This window comes from Siphateles boraxobius, unplaced genomic scaffold (assembly GCF_051911475.1).
Source record: "Siphateles boraxobius isolate OS27281-9 unplaced genomic scaffold, OSU_SipBor_1 57, whole genome shotgun sequence".
Lineage (NCBI taxonomy): Eukaryota > Metazoa > Chordata > Actinopteri > Cypriniformes > Leuciscidae > Siphateles > Siphateles boraxobius.
The window spans coordinates 1254088-1269659 of record NW_027509183.1 but is presented as its reverse complement, the minus strand read 5'-3'; the positions used below and the strand labels follow the sequence as shown (position 1 = coordinate 1269659).

The 15572-nt window shown below is 37.4% G+C and overlaps 1 protein-coding gene across 2 annotated transcripts; it reads left to right on the top strand.

The window, feature by feature from the left end:
* The first annotated feature begins 297 nt into the window (after positions 1–297).
* On the top strand, positions 298–10421 carry snap29 (synaptosome associated protein 29). 2 transcript variants are annotated; one of them, XM_077206909.1, is made up of 6 exons: positions 298–381; positions 1497–1739; positions 2388–2587; positions 3100–3185; positions 4023–4127; positions 9505–10421. In XM_077206909.1, exons 2-6 carry the CDS (start codon positions 1503–1505, stop codon positions 9663–9665), a joined length of 789 nt encoding a protein of 262 aa, XP_077063024.1. In that variant the 5' UTR covers positions 298–381; positions 1497–1502; the 3' UTR covers positions 9666–10421. The 2 variants fall into 2 exon arrangements, with proteins under 2 accessions (XP_077063024.1, XP_077063026.1); XM_077206911.1 differs by having other exon boundaries at positions 299–381; positions 1473–1739.
* The last annotated feature ends 5151 nt before the right edge of the window (positions 10422–15572 follow it).

The window sequence follows — 15572 nt, the reverse complement described above, 5'->3', positions numbered from 1 at the left end:
TATAGTTTATTATTATTTGTATGTACTAACAATATTCATAATTATTAATTATTATTATTATCATAAGCAGCAGTAGTAGTAGTAGTAGTAGTAGTAGAATAGTATAATTGTTTATTTTTATTATTATTATTTATAAGGAGAATAAAAAGAAGACGAAAAATATTTTAAAGTGTATTGTGTGGCTCTAGCTATCTCTGTTTTCAAGTCCTAGCTATTGTTTTCATGAGCCTGTCATAAATAATAACAACTAAAAGTGAAAACAGGGGGAACAAAAACGAGGAGGAGCCTGTCTGACGTCACGATGACACCACCGGAAGTGTTTCGCCATTAGCGTCAGCTCAGCTGATAGCAGGAGAACAAATCTCTCTCCAGCGATCAAAGGTACAAATGTATAAATTTATCGATACATTGTTCAATATATCGTATTTTAATCCAACAGACAGAGAGAAAATGTAATTGAAGACGTTGTAGGGTTTCTTTAAAGGTTGTTTTAGGCAACATATAGTAGCTGAGATAGATACAAACAGACGAGTATCTCTACAGTATATTCATTTTAAATGCAGTTAAATAACACATATTTATGAAATATTTTCACATTTTATATAGTGTATATCTATATGTTTACCGATGATGTTATGTCAGTTATAGTAGTTTGTTCAGGACCGAAACTTACCATGTTTTTACCATAGTAGTAGTAGTCTGAATGTCATCGGATAACAACACTTTACTATGGTACAGCCGCTTGAAGAAGTTTTAATATAAACTCAAAACTTCTATTATTTAATCCATCTACTTTCATTGCCTTATTTATTATTGAATCTTATAATAATTTATACACACACACACACACACATATATATATATATATATATGCGGTGACACTTTACAATAAGGTTCATTAGTAAACATTAGTGAACTACCTTAGTTAACATGAACTAAGAAGGAACAATTATTCTTCAGCATTTATTAATCTTAGTTAATATTAATTTCAACATTTACTAATACGTTATTTAAATCAAAGGTAGCATTTGTTATCATTAGTTAATGCACTGTGAACTAACATGAACAGCTGTTTTTATCAACAAAAATTAACAAAGATTAATAAATACTGTAACAAATGTATTACTCATTGTTAGTTCATACATTAACTAATGTTAACTAATGAACCTTTTTGTAAAGTTACCTTGTACCATATACCTACAATATATATATATGGTATGTTTATTTTTCTTATGTTTTATATCTCTTGATTTGTTTTTTTTTTTTGTATTATGCTTTATATAAAGTATGTAATTTTATTTATTTTTCTGTACAGCACTTTGGTCCACTTCTTAAAGTGCTTTATAAATAAAGTTTGATTGATTGATTGATGTGTGTGTGTGTGTGTGTGTGTGTGTGTGTGTGTGTGTGTGTGTGTGTGTGTGTGTGTGTGTGTGTGTGTGTGTGTGTGTGTGTGTGTGTGTGTGTGTAAGTACTGTGCTCTCTTCTCACTGAAGCTCAGGATGTCTGCCTACCCCAAAACCCACAATCCTTTCGCTGATGATGATGATGAAGAGGCTCCGAGAAGAGGCTTTGACTTCGACGACGATCCGGACGAGAGTTCACTGAGTCCGGAAGAGAGACGTCAACAGCGGCTTCAGCAGGAAGTGATGCGTACAGCGCAGTCGGCCGTGGACAGCAGCCACCGCTCGCTCGGACTCATCTACCAATCGGAGAAGGTCGGATCCGAGACGGCAGAGGTGAGAGGAACCTGAGAGGCCGAACTTATTGGGATAGTTCATCGAAAAATAATTAATTTAATTTTAATCACCCTCATCCTAGGTGTATATGACATTCTTCTGTCAGCCGAACACAGAGTTATCTTAAAAAATATCCTGGCTCTTCCCAGATTTATAATGGGAGTGAATGGTAACTGGTAACGCGTGGGTCCATCATAAAAGTGATCCATACGACTCCAGGGGATAATAAAGGCTTTCTGAAGCGAAGCGCATCGGGCACGGATTAAAAGTCTAAAAGGAGAATTTTTAAAGAGAAATGTGGGAGGAGCTTCAGTTTGTTGTTTAAACCGCGAGAGGCGTCGACTCACATGAGCTTACGCTACTCCTACATCCTACGCAATGCGTGGGGTCAGAGGTCACTCGTCATGCGTGGGGTCAGAGGTCGCTCGTCATGCATGGGATCAGAGGTCACTCTTTAGGTCAGAGGTCACTCATCATGTGTCGGGTCAGAGGTCACTTTTATGATGGGCTTCAAAAACTAAGGTGCCATTCGCTTCCATTATAAAGCTTGGAAGAGCCAGGATATTTTAATATAACTCGGGTTTTGTTCGGCTAACTAAGTTTCTTGCTTTGGCGATTTCATTTAAATCACTTGATTGTTTTCCACAGGAACTGATTCGTCAGGGTGAAGCTTTGAAAAGGACAGAGAGAATGGTTGACAACATGGATCAGGACATGAGGACGAGCCAGAGGCATATAAACACCATTAAGAGTGTGTGGGGAGGAATGGTCAACTATTTCAAAGGCAAACCTGAACCTCCCAGACCGGCACAGAAGGACACACCGGTGTCCTACGAGGCCAACAGCAGGTGCAGTCAAACACCAACACAATAATAGCAGATTTACAGCTTTACATGCGCTGAAAAGTGCTAGAATTGTTCTTGTAGCTCAATGCATTTTTTCAAAAGGATATAAAATGTGCATTGTTTTCCCTTTTCCTTCACTTTGTTTCAACTCATGCATTTATTAAAGCAAAATTTGCCTACTAATTAAGTAACTTCACATATTAAAGCAAAAGCCTTTCAATTTAACATGAAATGAAAACAAGGCTGTGATGAATAGACGTAAAATAATATGTAAATAGACATAAAAATTAGATGTAGTGTACATCAACCTTCAAAACCTTGCTTTGATTCACATCAACTGAAATTTGAAGTTTGAAGTTTGGTTTATTTCAGACAAACAACTTAGTTTCAACACAGTTGAGCTGACAAACAACAGCATATTTCCTTCAGAAATAAAGGTCTTAGTCAGGAAAGATGCCATATATAAGAGTCTGAATATTATTTAACAACAAAACGGTTTTGTCTGATGATGTTAGCTTACAGAACGCACTTGCGGAGAGTAAACAGCATGAAGACAAGTATCAAGCCAGCCATCCCAACCTCAGGAAACTGGAGACATCTGGTAAACACACATGATTGTGCACTTATGAACTTCTAAGTTTACCCATGTTACTTTTAAAGCCAGTATTTGAACTTTGAATCAATAGAACCAATTGCTTTGCAAAATGATTGCCAGTTTCGAAGCGCCACATGCTGGTCAAAACATGTAAATGCAGCGAAAACTCAACCCAAACATGCATTAAAACACTGTTAACAAACCATTTGCAGATGTTTTATTGAAAGTGTAATCTATTAAATGCAATTAACAAATCGTCTAATACCATTAAATGTGAAGGGGTTGAATAATATGTGTTGTTTTATTAAATTATAGGGCTTGTTTTGTTGGAGACTTTGGTTAATCAGGCCAATAAGAGACTAACATTGGTTAACGCATTAACTAACAATGAACAATACATTTGTTACAGTATTTATTAATCTTTGTTAATAAAAATACAACTGTTTATTGTTAGTTCATGTCAGCTCAGTTTCATTAAATAATAACAAATACAACTTTTGTATTAGTAAATGTTGTAATTAACATTAAAAAAGATTAATAAATGCTTTATAAGTATCTTTCATTGTTAGTTCATGTTAGTTAATGTAGTTCACTAATGTTAACGAGACGATTAACAACAACTCTTTCTCGTTATCAAACAAATGTCGTTAAAATTGATCAAACTGATCCCAGATCAGGCAGAAACCACTGGTTCATGGGTTCACTTTTAAATATCGACATGTTTTGAAGCGTTGTTTACTGAAATCATCAATGAATCATAAATATTTTGAGTGTTTTTGCAGAGATAGAGCTAAGTGTCGGATTAAAGCGGTTCATCAGAATCACAAATGTTTGTTTGAACAGGTTTCGGGGCTTCTGCTTCCCTGGATAACGGGCCGTCCGATCAGAACGGATATCCTAAGAACAAACAGCTGCGGGCCGCACATCAACAGCTGGACACGAACCTCGGTGAGAAATACAATTATCAATAAAAAAAAAAAAAGTAGTGTTCATCAGAGTGGTCCAAGACCACAAAGGGACTTTTGTCACACTTGAACCACGAATACACAAAACAAAATGGATTCAAGGAGTTTTGAGTTTTTTGAAAAAGTAACAAATACTTTAATCGCGGCTCAATTTGAATGAATGGAATGCGAGGAATGCTTTAGTACACACAGAAAAACCTAAAAATGCTCAAAATTTAAACTAAAAATGCTAAGACTTTACCAAAATATTATTTTATAATGTCTAAATGTGTATCTGAATGGAACTGACTTTAGGACCTCATTTGCTCCACATAGTGCTATAAGGCCATCTAGTGGCAAGAGTCATAAAACATCATGTTATATAAAGTTTTTTCCACTAGAGGTCGCCAAAGACACACAATGTAAGATATTTTGAACTGAATTAAAAGATTTATGCATGAAAGTGGGAGTTATTTTGAATTTAAGTTGAAAGTTTGGTGTATTGATGCTCTTAAACTTTAGAACAATTCTTTGTTAAACCTGTGATTTATTGGTTAAAACTGATCTTTTCGGGATTCTAAAGTTAATACCTTCCCTCTGTGGCGTGAAGTGAAAGGATGGGGGATCAAGATAAACAAGGGCGAACCTCAAAAAATAGCAATAAAAATGACATTGAGTGTTGCAGCAGCGCGGCGGTGATGAAAGAACTGAAAGCAATTAACGCAAGACTGGACCGCATACAAATTGATATGGGAAAGCAAGTCAATGCGAGAATTGATAAGTTGTGTGAGTCGATGGAGAAAATGATGGCTGAAAGTCAACACGCTGTGCTGAAAGAGATAGAGAAGGCCTCTAAAGACATGAAAACAAATTTGGACATTGAGGTGGGAATTCTGTGTGCACGAATGGAAAAAATTGAGCAGAAAATGGCTGAGAAAGAGGCGAAGAAGAATAGTTTTGATCCAGATGTCTCGCTGATCGTCGTGGGGCTTCCTCATTTAGAGGGAGAGGATTTAATGGCTAAAGTGAAAGACCTGTTGCACGTCGGCATTGGATGCGATACTGCGCTCTGCCCCGTCGCGGTGGAGCGGGTGCAGGCGCGCGGAAATCGACCGGGACCTGTTAAAGTGGAGCTGAGCTCGGTTCGAGAAAAAGTGGCCGTGTTACGCAGAAAATCGGAGTTGAAAGATAACGACGGCTTCAAGGATGTATACGTCTCTTCAGTGAAAACTCATGCCGAACGGATGATGGAATTTAACTTTAGAACTTTGATCCGTGAAACTGCGGTTGGGAGGGATTTCTATTTGGCAGCCAACGGACGCATGATGAAGCAGACGCGGGTGCCTCGCCGTGCAACGAGAGAGGGATCGACTGCTGTTAGTGGAGATGCTTGAGAGGGGCTTGCCCAGCCCGTCAGGTTTGTGAATGAACAGTTTTTGTTAGTCCACTGGAATGTTAATGGGTGGACGCGGTCAAACTGTGAACTCCGGAGACTGTTACTTAAATCTTTAGAGCCTGACTTTATTTCTCTGAATGAAACTCACTTATGTAATGACATTTTGGATTTTGATGGATTCACCTGGTTTGGACACAATCGTATTGCTCATAAGAGGGCTGTTAAAGCCTCGGGTGGAGTGGGATTTTTGGTTAAAAATGCTGTGTTGGAGCAGTATTTAGTTTGCATTGTTGATAAAACAGTTGATGGGATATTTTGTTTATGTTTTGAGCATAGAGAATCGCAATATTCTTTCATTTTAATTTCATGTTACCTGTCTCCAGAATCATCTGTCTGGGGCAGGAATGCAGATCTTTATTTCAACCATCTATTGGCATTGATATATACTGTTACCGACAAGGTGGACTCAATCTATATATGTGGTGATGTTAATAGCCGGATCGGGGCGCTTAAGGACTATGTGGAAGGAGATGATCTTCCTCCTCGATTAGCTCTGGATGCCAATGTAAATAAGCATGGTCATACCTTTCTTGAGTTTTTGAAGGATTCTAAATGCTGTATACTTAATGGGAGGCTGAATCCGGAAAATGATAACTTTACTTCCATCTCTGTAAGGGGCAAAGCTGTTGTGGATTATATTGTAACGCCTCATGTTAATTTGAATACATGTCTTGGATTTAATGTTTATCTACCTTCACAACTTTTTGACAGGGTTGGTCCAGGAAGTCTTGATCTGATTGATGATCAAAGCAGAATCCCTGACCATTCAGTTCTTTGTTTACGTTTTCAAGCGAGGGAGGTGGTCAATATTCAGAGTAAGGCTGACTGTCCACAATATGCAAGACGAGACAGGAATTACCCTGTTGATTTCCTGTCTTCAAATATGTGTTGTAGGGCCCTATTGGAGGTAATAGGCCAATTACAGAGTGTACATAAAAATCAAGAAAATATGGACCAATGTTATTCTAATCTTTGTAATTTTTTACATGCTGAGATGGACAAATATTGTCCTGTAAAGAATATGGGTGCTACAAAGAAATATTACAGAGTTAAACAACCTTACTGGAATAATGAATTAAATGAATTATGGTCGAAGTTACGATCGGCAGAAAGATTATTTCTTAAGGGTAATCCTGGGAAATTTGGGGAGAGGAGGGCTTTGCATAGTGAATTTGTACAGTGCCAGACTAGCTTTGATAGAAAGCTTAGGTTTTGTAAAAGAAGGTTTAAAAGAGGCCAGGCCCTCAAATTAGAACAGTTACAAACTGGTAACCCTCAGCAATTCTGGAGGGAATTACTTAAGTTAGGTCCAAAAAAGAAAACATTAATTCCTATGGAGGTTTTATTTGAAACTGGCGAATCTTCTTTTGAATGTGGACAAATATTAAAAAAGTGGGAAAAGGATTATCGTGAATTATATTCCTATAGTAGTTTCTCTTTATTTGATGATCATTTCTTAGAAGAAACTTGTAAAGTAAAATTGGAGTTGGAAACCGGGATGAACACAATATACTATCAAAATGATATACTGAACAGTGATATTACGTTAGAGGAAGTACTTAAAGTACTTGATAGAGCCAAGGTAAATAAAGCTGTGGGCATTGAAGATCTCCCTAACGAGGTGCTTAGGATCCCTAGCTTGTGTAATGTTCTACATTGTTTATGTCGTATATGTTTTCAGAATGGTATTATACCATCTGTGTGGAATCGATCAATTATCAAACCTATCCCGAAATCCATAAAAGATGATCATAGGGTCCCGCTGAATTATAGAGGGATTAGTTTGATTAGTACAGTCTATAAAATTTACTCAGGAGTCCTTAACAACAGACTTAATGCTTTTTTGGAGGCTTATGGGGGATTAGTAGATGAACAGAATGGTTTTAGGAAAAACAGGTCCTGTATTGATCATATTTATGTGCTATCCTCGGTGGTGAGAGCGCGTTTGGATAGAGGTAAAAGTACTTTTGCCTGCTTTGTTGATTTCAAAAAGGCGTTTGATTGTGTTAATCGAGACCTTTTACTGTTTAAATTACTTTCATTTGGTATTAATGGGGAATTTTATAATGCTATAAAACTCCTTTACAGAGACCCCATTGCTTGTGTACAGATAAATAATTTGAGAACAGACTGGTTTCCGACACCTTTTGGGGTGAAGCAGGGTGACTTACTTTCCCCTTCCCTGTTTGCTTTCTACATAAATGATTTAGCCCAAGAAATTAAGCAGGGAAATCTGGGTGTACAAATTGAGGACATGAATCTAAGTATTCTGCTTTACGCAGATGACATTGTTTTGATAGCTGAAAATGAAGTAAGTTTACAAAATATGTTGAATATTATGAGTTCCTGGTGTAGGAAATGGCGTCTTACTATTAATTATGAAAAAACACAAGTTGTTCAATTTAGGAAAAAAAGTGAATTACAGAGTACTTATATATTTCAGTTTGGGCCTGTGTCCTTAAAATATACCAGTCATTATAAATACCTTGGTTTTGTTTTTGATGAAAATATGAAGTTTACAGAGGGAAGAAAAATACTAGCAGAGTCTGCTGGAAGGGCATTGGGTTCTGTGTTGAGTAAAATGAAACTATGTACAGATCTTGGTTTTTTGACATTTACACAACTATATAAATCTTTGGTTGACTCAGTTTTGTTTTATGCTGCAGGAGTTTGGCGATTTGAAGAGGTTTATGATTGTAATTCTGTTCAAAATCGTGCTTTGAGATGTTTTCTTGGGGTACATAAATATGCAGCGAAGGTAGCTGTGAATGGAGATGCAGGATGGGATCCATGTATTGTAAAACAAAGGTGTGAAATGGTGCGATTGTGGAACCGTCTTGTTAGTCTGCCAGAGGAAAGGCTAACGAAGAAAATTTTTAACTGGGACAGAGCAAATCATCACCCCTGGTGTGGAGAAGTTTTGTCAATATTTTCTGTGTCTGACTTGCATATAAGGTACTACAATAAGCTTCAATGTAATATAAAGGATGTCAGACAAAGACTGTTAAGTAAATATGAAAATCACTGGAAACAAGATATATGGAAGAAGCCAAAACTCAGAAATTATGTTCAGTTTAAGAATGATTTTGTAACAGAACCTTATATTTTCCTTAATTTAAAGAGAAGGCAGAGGTCTCTCTGTGCGCAATTGAGTACTAGTACCTTACCTCTGGCAGTGGAAGTGGGTCGATTTAAGGGTATACCTGAACATTTACGTTTATGTGAATTCTGTGATCTCAAGGTTGTGGAAGATGAATTTCACTTTGTTTTTTATTGCCCTTTATACTATGATTTAAGGAACTATCTTTTTGAATTAGTTCAGTTAAAAAATCCTGATATATTTTGGAAATATGAAGGGGAGATTTTGTGCTGGCTGTTTGATAATCATGTTTTTGCTTTGGCAAAATTTATAGAAAAAGCCTGGTGTTTACGGCAAAGTATTCTGTATCCTGTATGATATCCCGTATGTCATCTCTATTTGTATGTGTATTTATCTTTGTGGTTTAGTTATACTATGTTGGAGATTTTGTCTTATATCACGTGGCTATTTTGGTGATATGTGTGAAGCTGTTGTGTCTAATAAGCCCATGAGGGCTGGGCACCATAAAAGGTGTTTGACACTCAAATAAACAATAACTAACTAACTTAAGTTGAAAGAATGTGAGGAATGTGCTTAAATTACTATTTATTTATTATTCATTGATTAAATCTGGTAATTTAAACGTAAATAAAATAAAAACGAACAAAAAAAATCAAAAAAAAATTGCATTAAAAAATTAAATAAAATAAGCTTTCTGGACAAAAAAAAATGAAGTATAATTTTAGGGCTTTGGGTCATTTTGACCCGCGAGGGAAGGATGTAAACTTGTACCTGGATCAGCAGAATCTGAGGTGTGTGTGTGTGTGTGTGGTGTTCTGTCTCCAGATGAGATGGCGTCGGGTCTGGGCCGGCTGAAGTCTCTGGGTCTGGGACTGCAGGCGGAGATCACCGACCAGGACGTTTCTCTCGACTCCTTGCTCAACAAGGTCGACAATATGGACGGCAAGATCAGCTCCACCAACCGGCAACTCAAAAACCTCAAATAGACTCTGAGTGTGATGTCATTTCATGGCCAAGGTGCTGTCGGCAGCGATCCAAATTGAAAAAAAAAAATTCTTCTCTCCAAGGGAAGTGTGTGTGTTTATGTGTTTATGTGTCTATGCATATGTGTGTTGGAGAAGTTCAACATTCTGCCTTCATTTAGTCACTAACATTATAAGGTCCGATTATACATAAGCCGTGGATGCCTCTGTGTGCGACTGTTCGAGATTGATGTGAATAAACTGCTGATGATCTTTGAGTTGAACATGTTACCTGTAAGATAAGTATGTCAGAGATGCACACACAACCATTTCAATTTTTTTAACCATACTTTGCACTCTTTAACTGACCACCTAGCTTAGAAATCACTGTATATTCCCTTTGTTTTTGCGCCCTGATGAGAAAATTTGCTTTATAATGATGTATCCTCATATCCCATGTAAGCACACTAATGGTGTACTGTGTATAAAGGTAAAGGTAATCAAATAGTAAGACAGAAAGATATTGGTCTGACTCTCATTTCACCACTATAGAGATTAGTGTTAATCACTATTTTGAATGCAACCCACAAACTTGTGTTATTTTCTTATGTTATTTTTCAGCTCTATATTAGGGGTAGCTTTATTGATAGAATCTGCTGAGGTCTTACTATTGTTTCTGGAATTCATTGTACAAACGTTGTACTCCTAATAAAGCAAACAATTTCTGTCTGCTGAATGTGACGGGGAATATATGAACATAAATAAAGAAATATGTTTTAATGTGTTAGTCACTTGATTTGTCACTGCAGTAGATAAAAAAATAATGATAGAAAACATTGTCAATGGGCAGCAAAGAGCATGAAGTGCCGCAAAAAGTGCCATGTTGCATGTTTTTGTACATGTACTCTGTGATTATTGGGGTACTATGTAAATATCATAGAACATTCATTTTAGTATTATAATATACAGGTCCTTCTCAATAAATTAGCATATTGTGATAAAGTTCATTATTTTCCATAATGTAATGATAAAAATTAAACTGTCATATATTTTAGATTCATTGCACACCAACTGAAATATTTCAGGTCTTTTATTGTTTTAATACTGATGATTTTGGCATACAGCTCACGAAAACCCAAAATTCCTATCTCAAAAAATTAGCATATCATGAAAAGGGTCTCTAAACGAGCTATTAACCTAATCATCTGAATCAACTAATTAACTCTAAACACCTGCAAAAGATTCCTGAGGCTTTTAAAAACTCCCAGCCTGTTTCATTACTCAAAACCGCAATCATGGGTAAGGCTATGTTTACACGGAAACGATCTGAAGAGAAAACGCAAAAGTGGCGTTGCGTTATCACTTTTTATTCGAGCGTTATGGGGGGAAATCCGCGTGCATATGGTGACGCAAAAGTGTGTGAAATTCGATGTAGTATGCACTGCAGGCGGCTAGGTGGCAATGTGAAGCACTGCGACACAACAACACCAATATCTGAGAATATTTTGTACAACTGTTGAAAAGACTCTTGTACGTTTATCAGAGCTGCTATTGCAATTTGGAGGTCCGACGTATGGAAATAATCCGACATATTGGGGTTATTTTCCTGTAATGGCGCATGCCTGTGACGTAAACACGTACGCGACGAGAGCCACAGTGAGCAGATTTGCGTTTTTACTGTTCAGACGGGAACGCGACGGTGGATCGTTTTTAAGATTTCCACTCTGGAGGGTGGTTTCCCTTTTTTGCGTTTTTAAGCCTCCAAAACGCCGTTGCCGTGTAAACGGAAGGCACATCCAATAAAATATTTTTACGTTTTCACCCAGAATCGTTCTCGTGTAAACAGGGCCTAAGACTGCCGAGCTGACTGCAGTCCAGAAGGCCATCATTGACACCCTCAAGCAAGAGGGTAAGACACAGAAAGAAATTTCTGAACAAATAGGCTGTTCCCAGAGTGCTGTATCAAGGCACCTCAGTGGGAAGTCTGTGGGAAGGAAAAAGTGTGGCAAAAAACGCTGCACAACGAGAAGAGGTGACCGGACCCTGAGGAAGATTGTGGAGAAGGACCGATTCCAGACCTTGGGGGACCTGCGGAAGCAGTGGACTGAGTCTGGAGTAGAAAAACATCCAGAGCCACCGTGCACAGGCGTGTGCAGGAAATGGGCTACAGGTGCCGCATTCCCCAGGTCAAGCCACTTTTGAACCAGAAACAGCGGCAGAAGCGCCTGACCTGGGCTACAGAGAAGCAGCACTGGACTGTTGCTCAGTGGTCCAAAGTACTTTTTTCGGATGAAAGCAAATTTTGCATGTCATTCGGAAACCAAGGTGCCAGAGTCTGGAGGAAGACTGGGGAGAAGGAAATGCCAAAATGCCTGAAGTCCAGTGCTGTTTCTCTGTAGCCCATCAGGCGCTTCTGCCGCTGTTTCTTTTTAAAAGCCTCAGGAATGTTTTGCAGGTCTTTAGAGTTAATTAGTTGATTCAGATGATTAGGTTAATAGCTCGTTTAGAGACCCTTTTCATGATATGCTAATTTTTTGAGATAGGAATTTTGGGTTTTCGTGAGCTGTATGCCAAAATCATCAGTATTAAAACAATAAAAGACCTGAAATATTTCAGTTGGTGTGCAATGAATCTAAAATATATGAAAGTTTAATTTTTATCATTACATTATGGAAAATAATGAACTTTTCACAATATGCTAATTCTTTTAGAAGGAACTGTATATCAAAGTAGCCTACCATGCCCTCTGCCACAGTAAGCTAATTTAAGTGGTACTTGCAAGATCAGTCCACTAGATGACGAAATATCACACATCTTGAGACGCTGTTAAAGGGATAGTCCCTGACAATAAATACAAATGTTGTCTGGTTAGTACTAGCAATCTTCAAAATATCTTCTTTATAGTTCAACAGAAGAAAGAAACTCATACATGTTTGGGAAAACTTGAGGGTGAGAAAGTATTGACAAAATGTTCGTTTTTGGGTGAACTGTCCCTTCAACAGGTTTTATTATTTTGACCATGAACTTATTAAGTTCTGTATTTGCTTTATCACCAGAAAAAAAAATGTAATGGCTCAAAAACGATAATATCTGGTGAACGAGCTCGATAAAACAGTTAATATGGTGCGTTCAAGTCATCTCGTAGTCGTAATTACGAGTTGAATGCCACCACAATGTAAATACCAGTGTGGAGCTCGGGATTTTCTTTAAGCCCCGATCTGTACGAGTTGGGGGCGTGTCAGTGAGAAACATGGCGGAATCAATGGATGCAACATCTGTAGTTGACGGTAAATTTTAATTGAATTTCAATTTTTACTCGTCCTAGAAACTGTCATTTATCATGATAATCATACAGTTTACATTGGCTTCATAAGTTTATTAAAAACATAAAAAGAAAAACACACCTGATGCGCATTGTTTGGTCTTCATTTTCTATAAGCAGAGTTAACAAACCTTGCTGTATTTTTGTGTAATTCATTAAAAGAAGGTACACCGCCATATTGCGCCGACGAAACTGACGTGAACGCACCTCATGTCGTAAACACGACTTCCCACCTCGTACGTACGAACTTCCCAGGAGGACTTGAACGCACCAAGTAGATCAAGGAGTGACGTTTCTTTAGAGCCGCACACCTATTCATTATCATTCTTTCTCGCGTGCACATCTGCGCGCGCGTCACAAGGCCTTCATTAACGGTTCGCGCGAGCATCTGTTTTGCGCGGGAGACTGACTGACTGGCGGCTGTTTTCACTGAGGTGAGTTTGTGACATTCTGTGGTTTATTATGTAATCAGTTTACTCATTAAGTCTCAAAATTACTTGTAAACGTAGGGTTTGGGGCTGTGGGAAGAATGTTAGCAGTCTGTTCCTGAAAGGAAAATACACACACGAGGGAAAAGTTTATCTGTCACTGGCATTGCGACAGTTACACCCAGTGCTCTTTCCTACTTTACTAATGTTGAAATAACACTGCAGATAAAACACAGTTCTGCTCAGTTTAATCAGATTTTCATTGGTTATGTTCACTTTTGTATTAGAGTGGATCACGCATATAGTTGATGCGCTGGAATGCCTTTCTTTTCAACACCTAATCCCAGAATTCACTGCTGTCAGCACCCATAAAGCAGTGGTGCAAAGATGACATGTTTCCAATTCCCCCTTGCCTTTTTACTTCACTTACAGAATAAACCCTTCACAATAATCAAATAAAACCTCACCAAACCCCAAGAACTTACTATATCTCTTAATAGTTATATAACAAAATCCCACCTAAAACCTCAAGTTTCGGTTAGTCTTGATTCTCAAGTACATACTGATTTATTTATTCTATATTTGTCAGCAACAAGCTATTTTCATAGTTAGACCAAAGTGAAACATAAATCATACAATTAATACATAACTATACAAGACATTTAAGATTAAAGGTGCAGTAAGCAATTTCTGAGAAATGCTGATGATATTTAAAATCACCAAAACCAACAGACCCCTCCCCAACATGATCACACCCCTGTCTTGATAGCCCCACCCCCAAATTAACCAACACGCTATGCAACACAAGCCCCATCCCCCTCATGAGTGGACACGCCCCTTACTGCTGATTGGCCACAGATGTGTTTTGTTGCTGGTCCGGTCCACTTTCAACAGCGTTCCTCAGAAATCGCTTACTACACCTTAAATAGAAGATTTTTAAAAATCCTTAAATACATTCAGGTGGTATCTTAAACACATCACTTTAACATTTCTTTGAATAAAAAGCTGTTTATTTACATTTAAAACAGTCCAGTAAATTATTTTTGTCTATTTGACAAGAAAGGCATGATGATGGTTCTTTACTAATCAATGAATAACCGTGTTTGAATCTCGAATGACCTGAAGGGCACCTAGTAAAAACCTTCTGAAATTATTAAAAATGCAGTGGCTAGGGGTGGGAGATATTGACAAAAATGAATATCTCAATATTTTTTTTCGATATCGATATTCAGACGATATTTTTGCAATCCTTCAAAGAAATGTGCAAACTGGTAAAGAAGGTCCAGTTGGTTTTTTGACTTGCTGCATTTGACCTATTATTGTATAGAATTACTAGTACATAAAGATATGAGACATTATTGATTTAAAGACTCCTAAACTTTTTAAAATAATAAAATATTATTCAAAAGTCATTTAAGTCTTTACTGATCTTTTATATTTTTAATAGGGGTGTAACGGTTCACAAAATTCACGGTTTGGTTTGATACGATACAGTAGTGTCACGGTTCGGTATGTTTTCGATACAACAAAAATAAAGAAATGCCATAGAAATTTCCTATTTATTAAAAGAAAACAATTTTTAAATAAGTGTGAGTTTTCCTACATCTTGAAACTTTTAGTTTTATAAATGGGGGTAATCTTTGAAGGATGAACAAATAATGTTTTGGTCATCACATTAAAAATAAAATTTAAATAACATATAACATTTGAGTTTTGAAGGGCTGGAAAAAGAGGTGACGTACTTGAAAGCATTTTAATATTTCTGCCAAACTTCCATGGTTACAAGTTAGTGTTACTACATTAAATCCATGGTGAATGATCTGTGGACTTAAAACCTTTAACTAGTTCATTCATGGAATAATGTTTCTCCTGGTTTCCACGTCAGCGCTGTTTGATTAGTTAATAACGGAGAAATTGTAACGCTTCTCACTAGATCTCGTAGCGATGTTATTACTTAAGTGGCGAATTCAAATGCTTTGTTTACTGGATCTCTTATGTAGTAACGGTGTCGCTTCAAGATCGGATCACGCTGCACTGACATTCGTCCGAAATGATAAACGGTCCACGAAGCACAAAATAATGAGTTTCGTTCCGCTTTCATTAGGCTACATTTGCCATTTGATGTTGCGCAACGTTGTGGTGTTCGCTCCAGCGCGGATTTTGGTCGGCAGGAAAAATGGT

What these genes read in the sequence shown, in the direction of transcription:
- snap29 (XM_077206909.1), top strand. Translation starts at nt 1,503, where the DNA reads ATGTCTGCCTACCCCAAAACCCACAATCCTTTCGCTGATGATGATGAT. An exon ending in TCCTACGAGGCCAACAGCAG is followed by an intron (nt 2,588 to 3,099) that starts GTGCAGTCAAAC and finishes TGATGATGTTAG; the next exon opens with CTTACAGAACGCACTTGCGG. An exon ending in ACAGCTGGACACGAACCTCG is followed by an intron (nt 4,128 to 9,504) that starts GTGAGAAATACA and finishes TTCTGTCTCCAG; the next exon opens with ATGAGATGGCGTCGGGTCTG.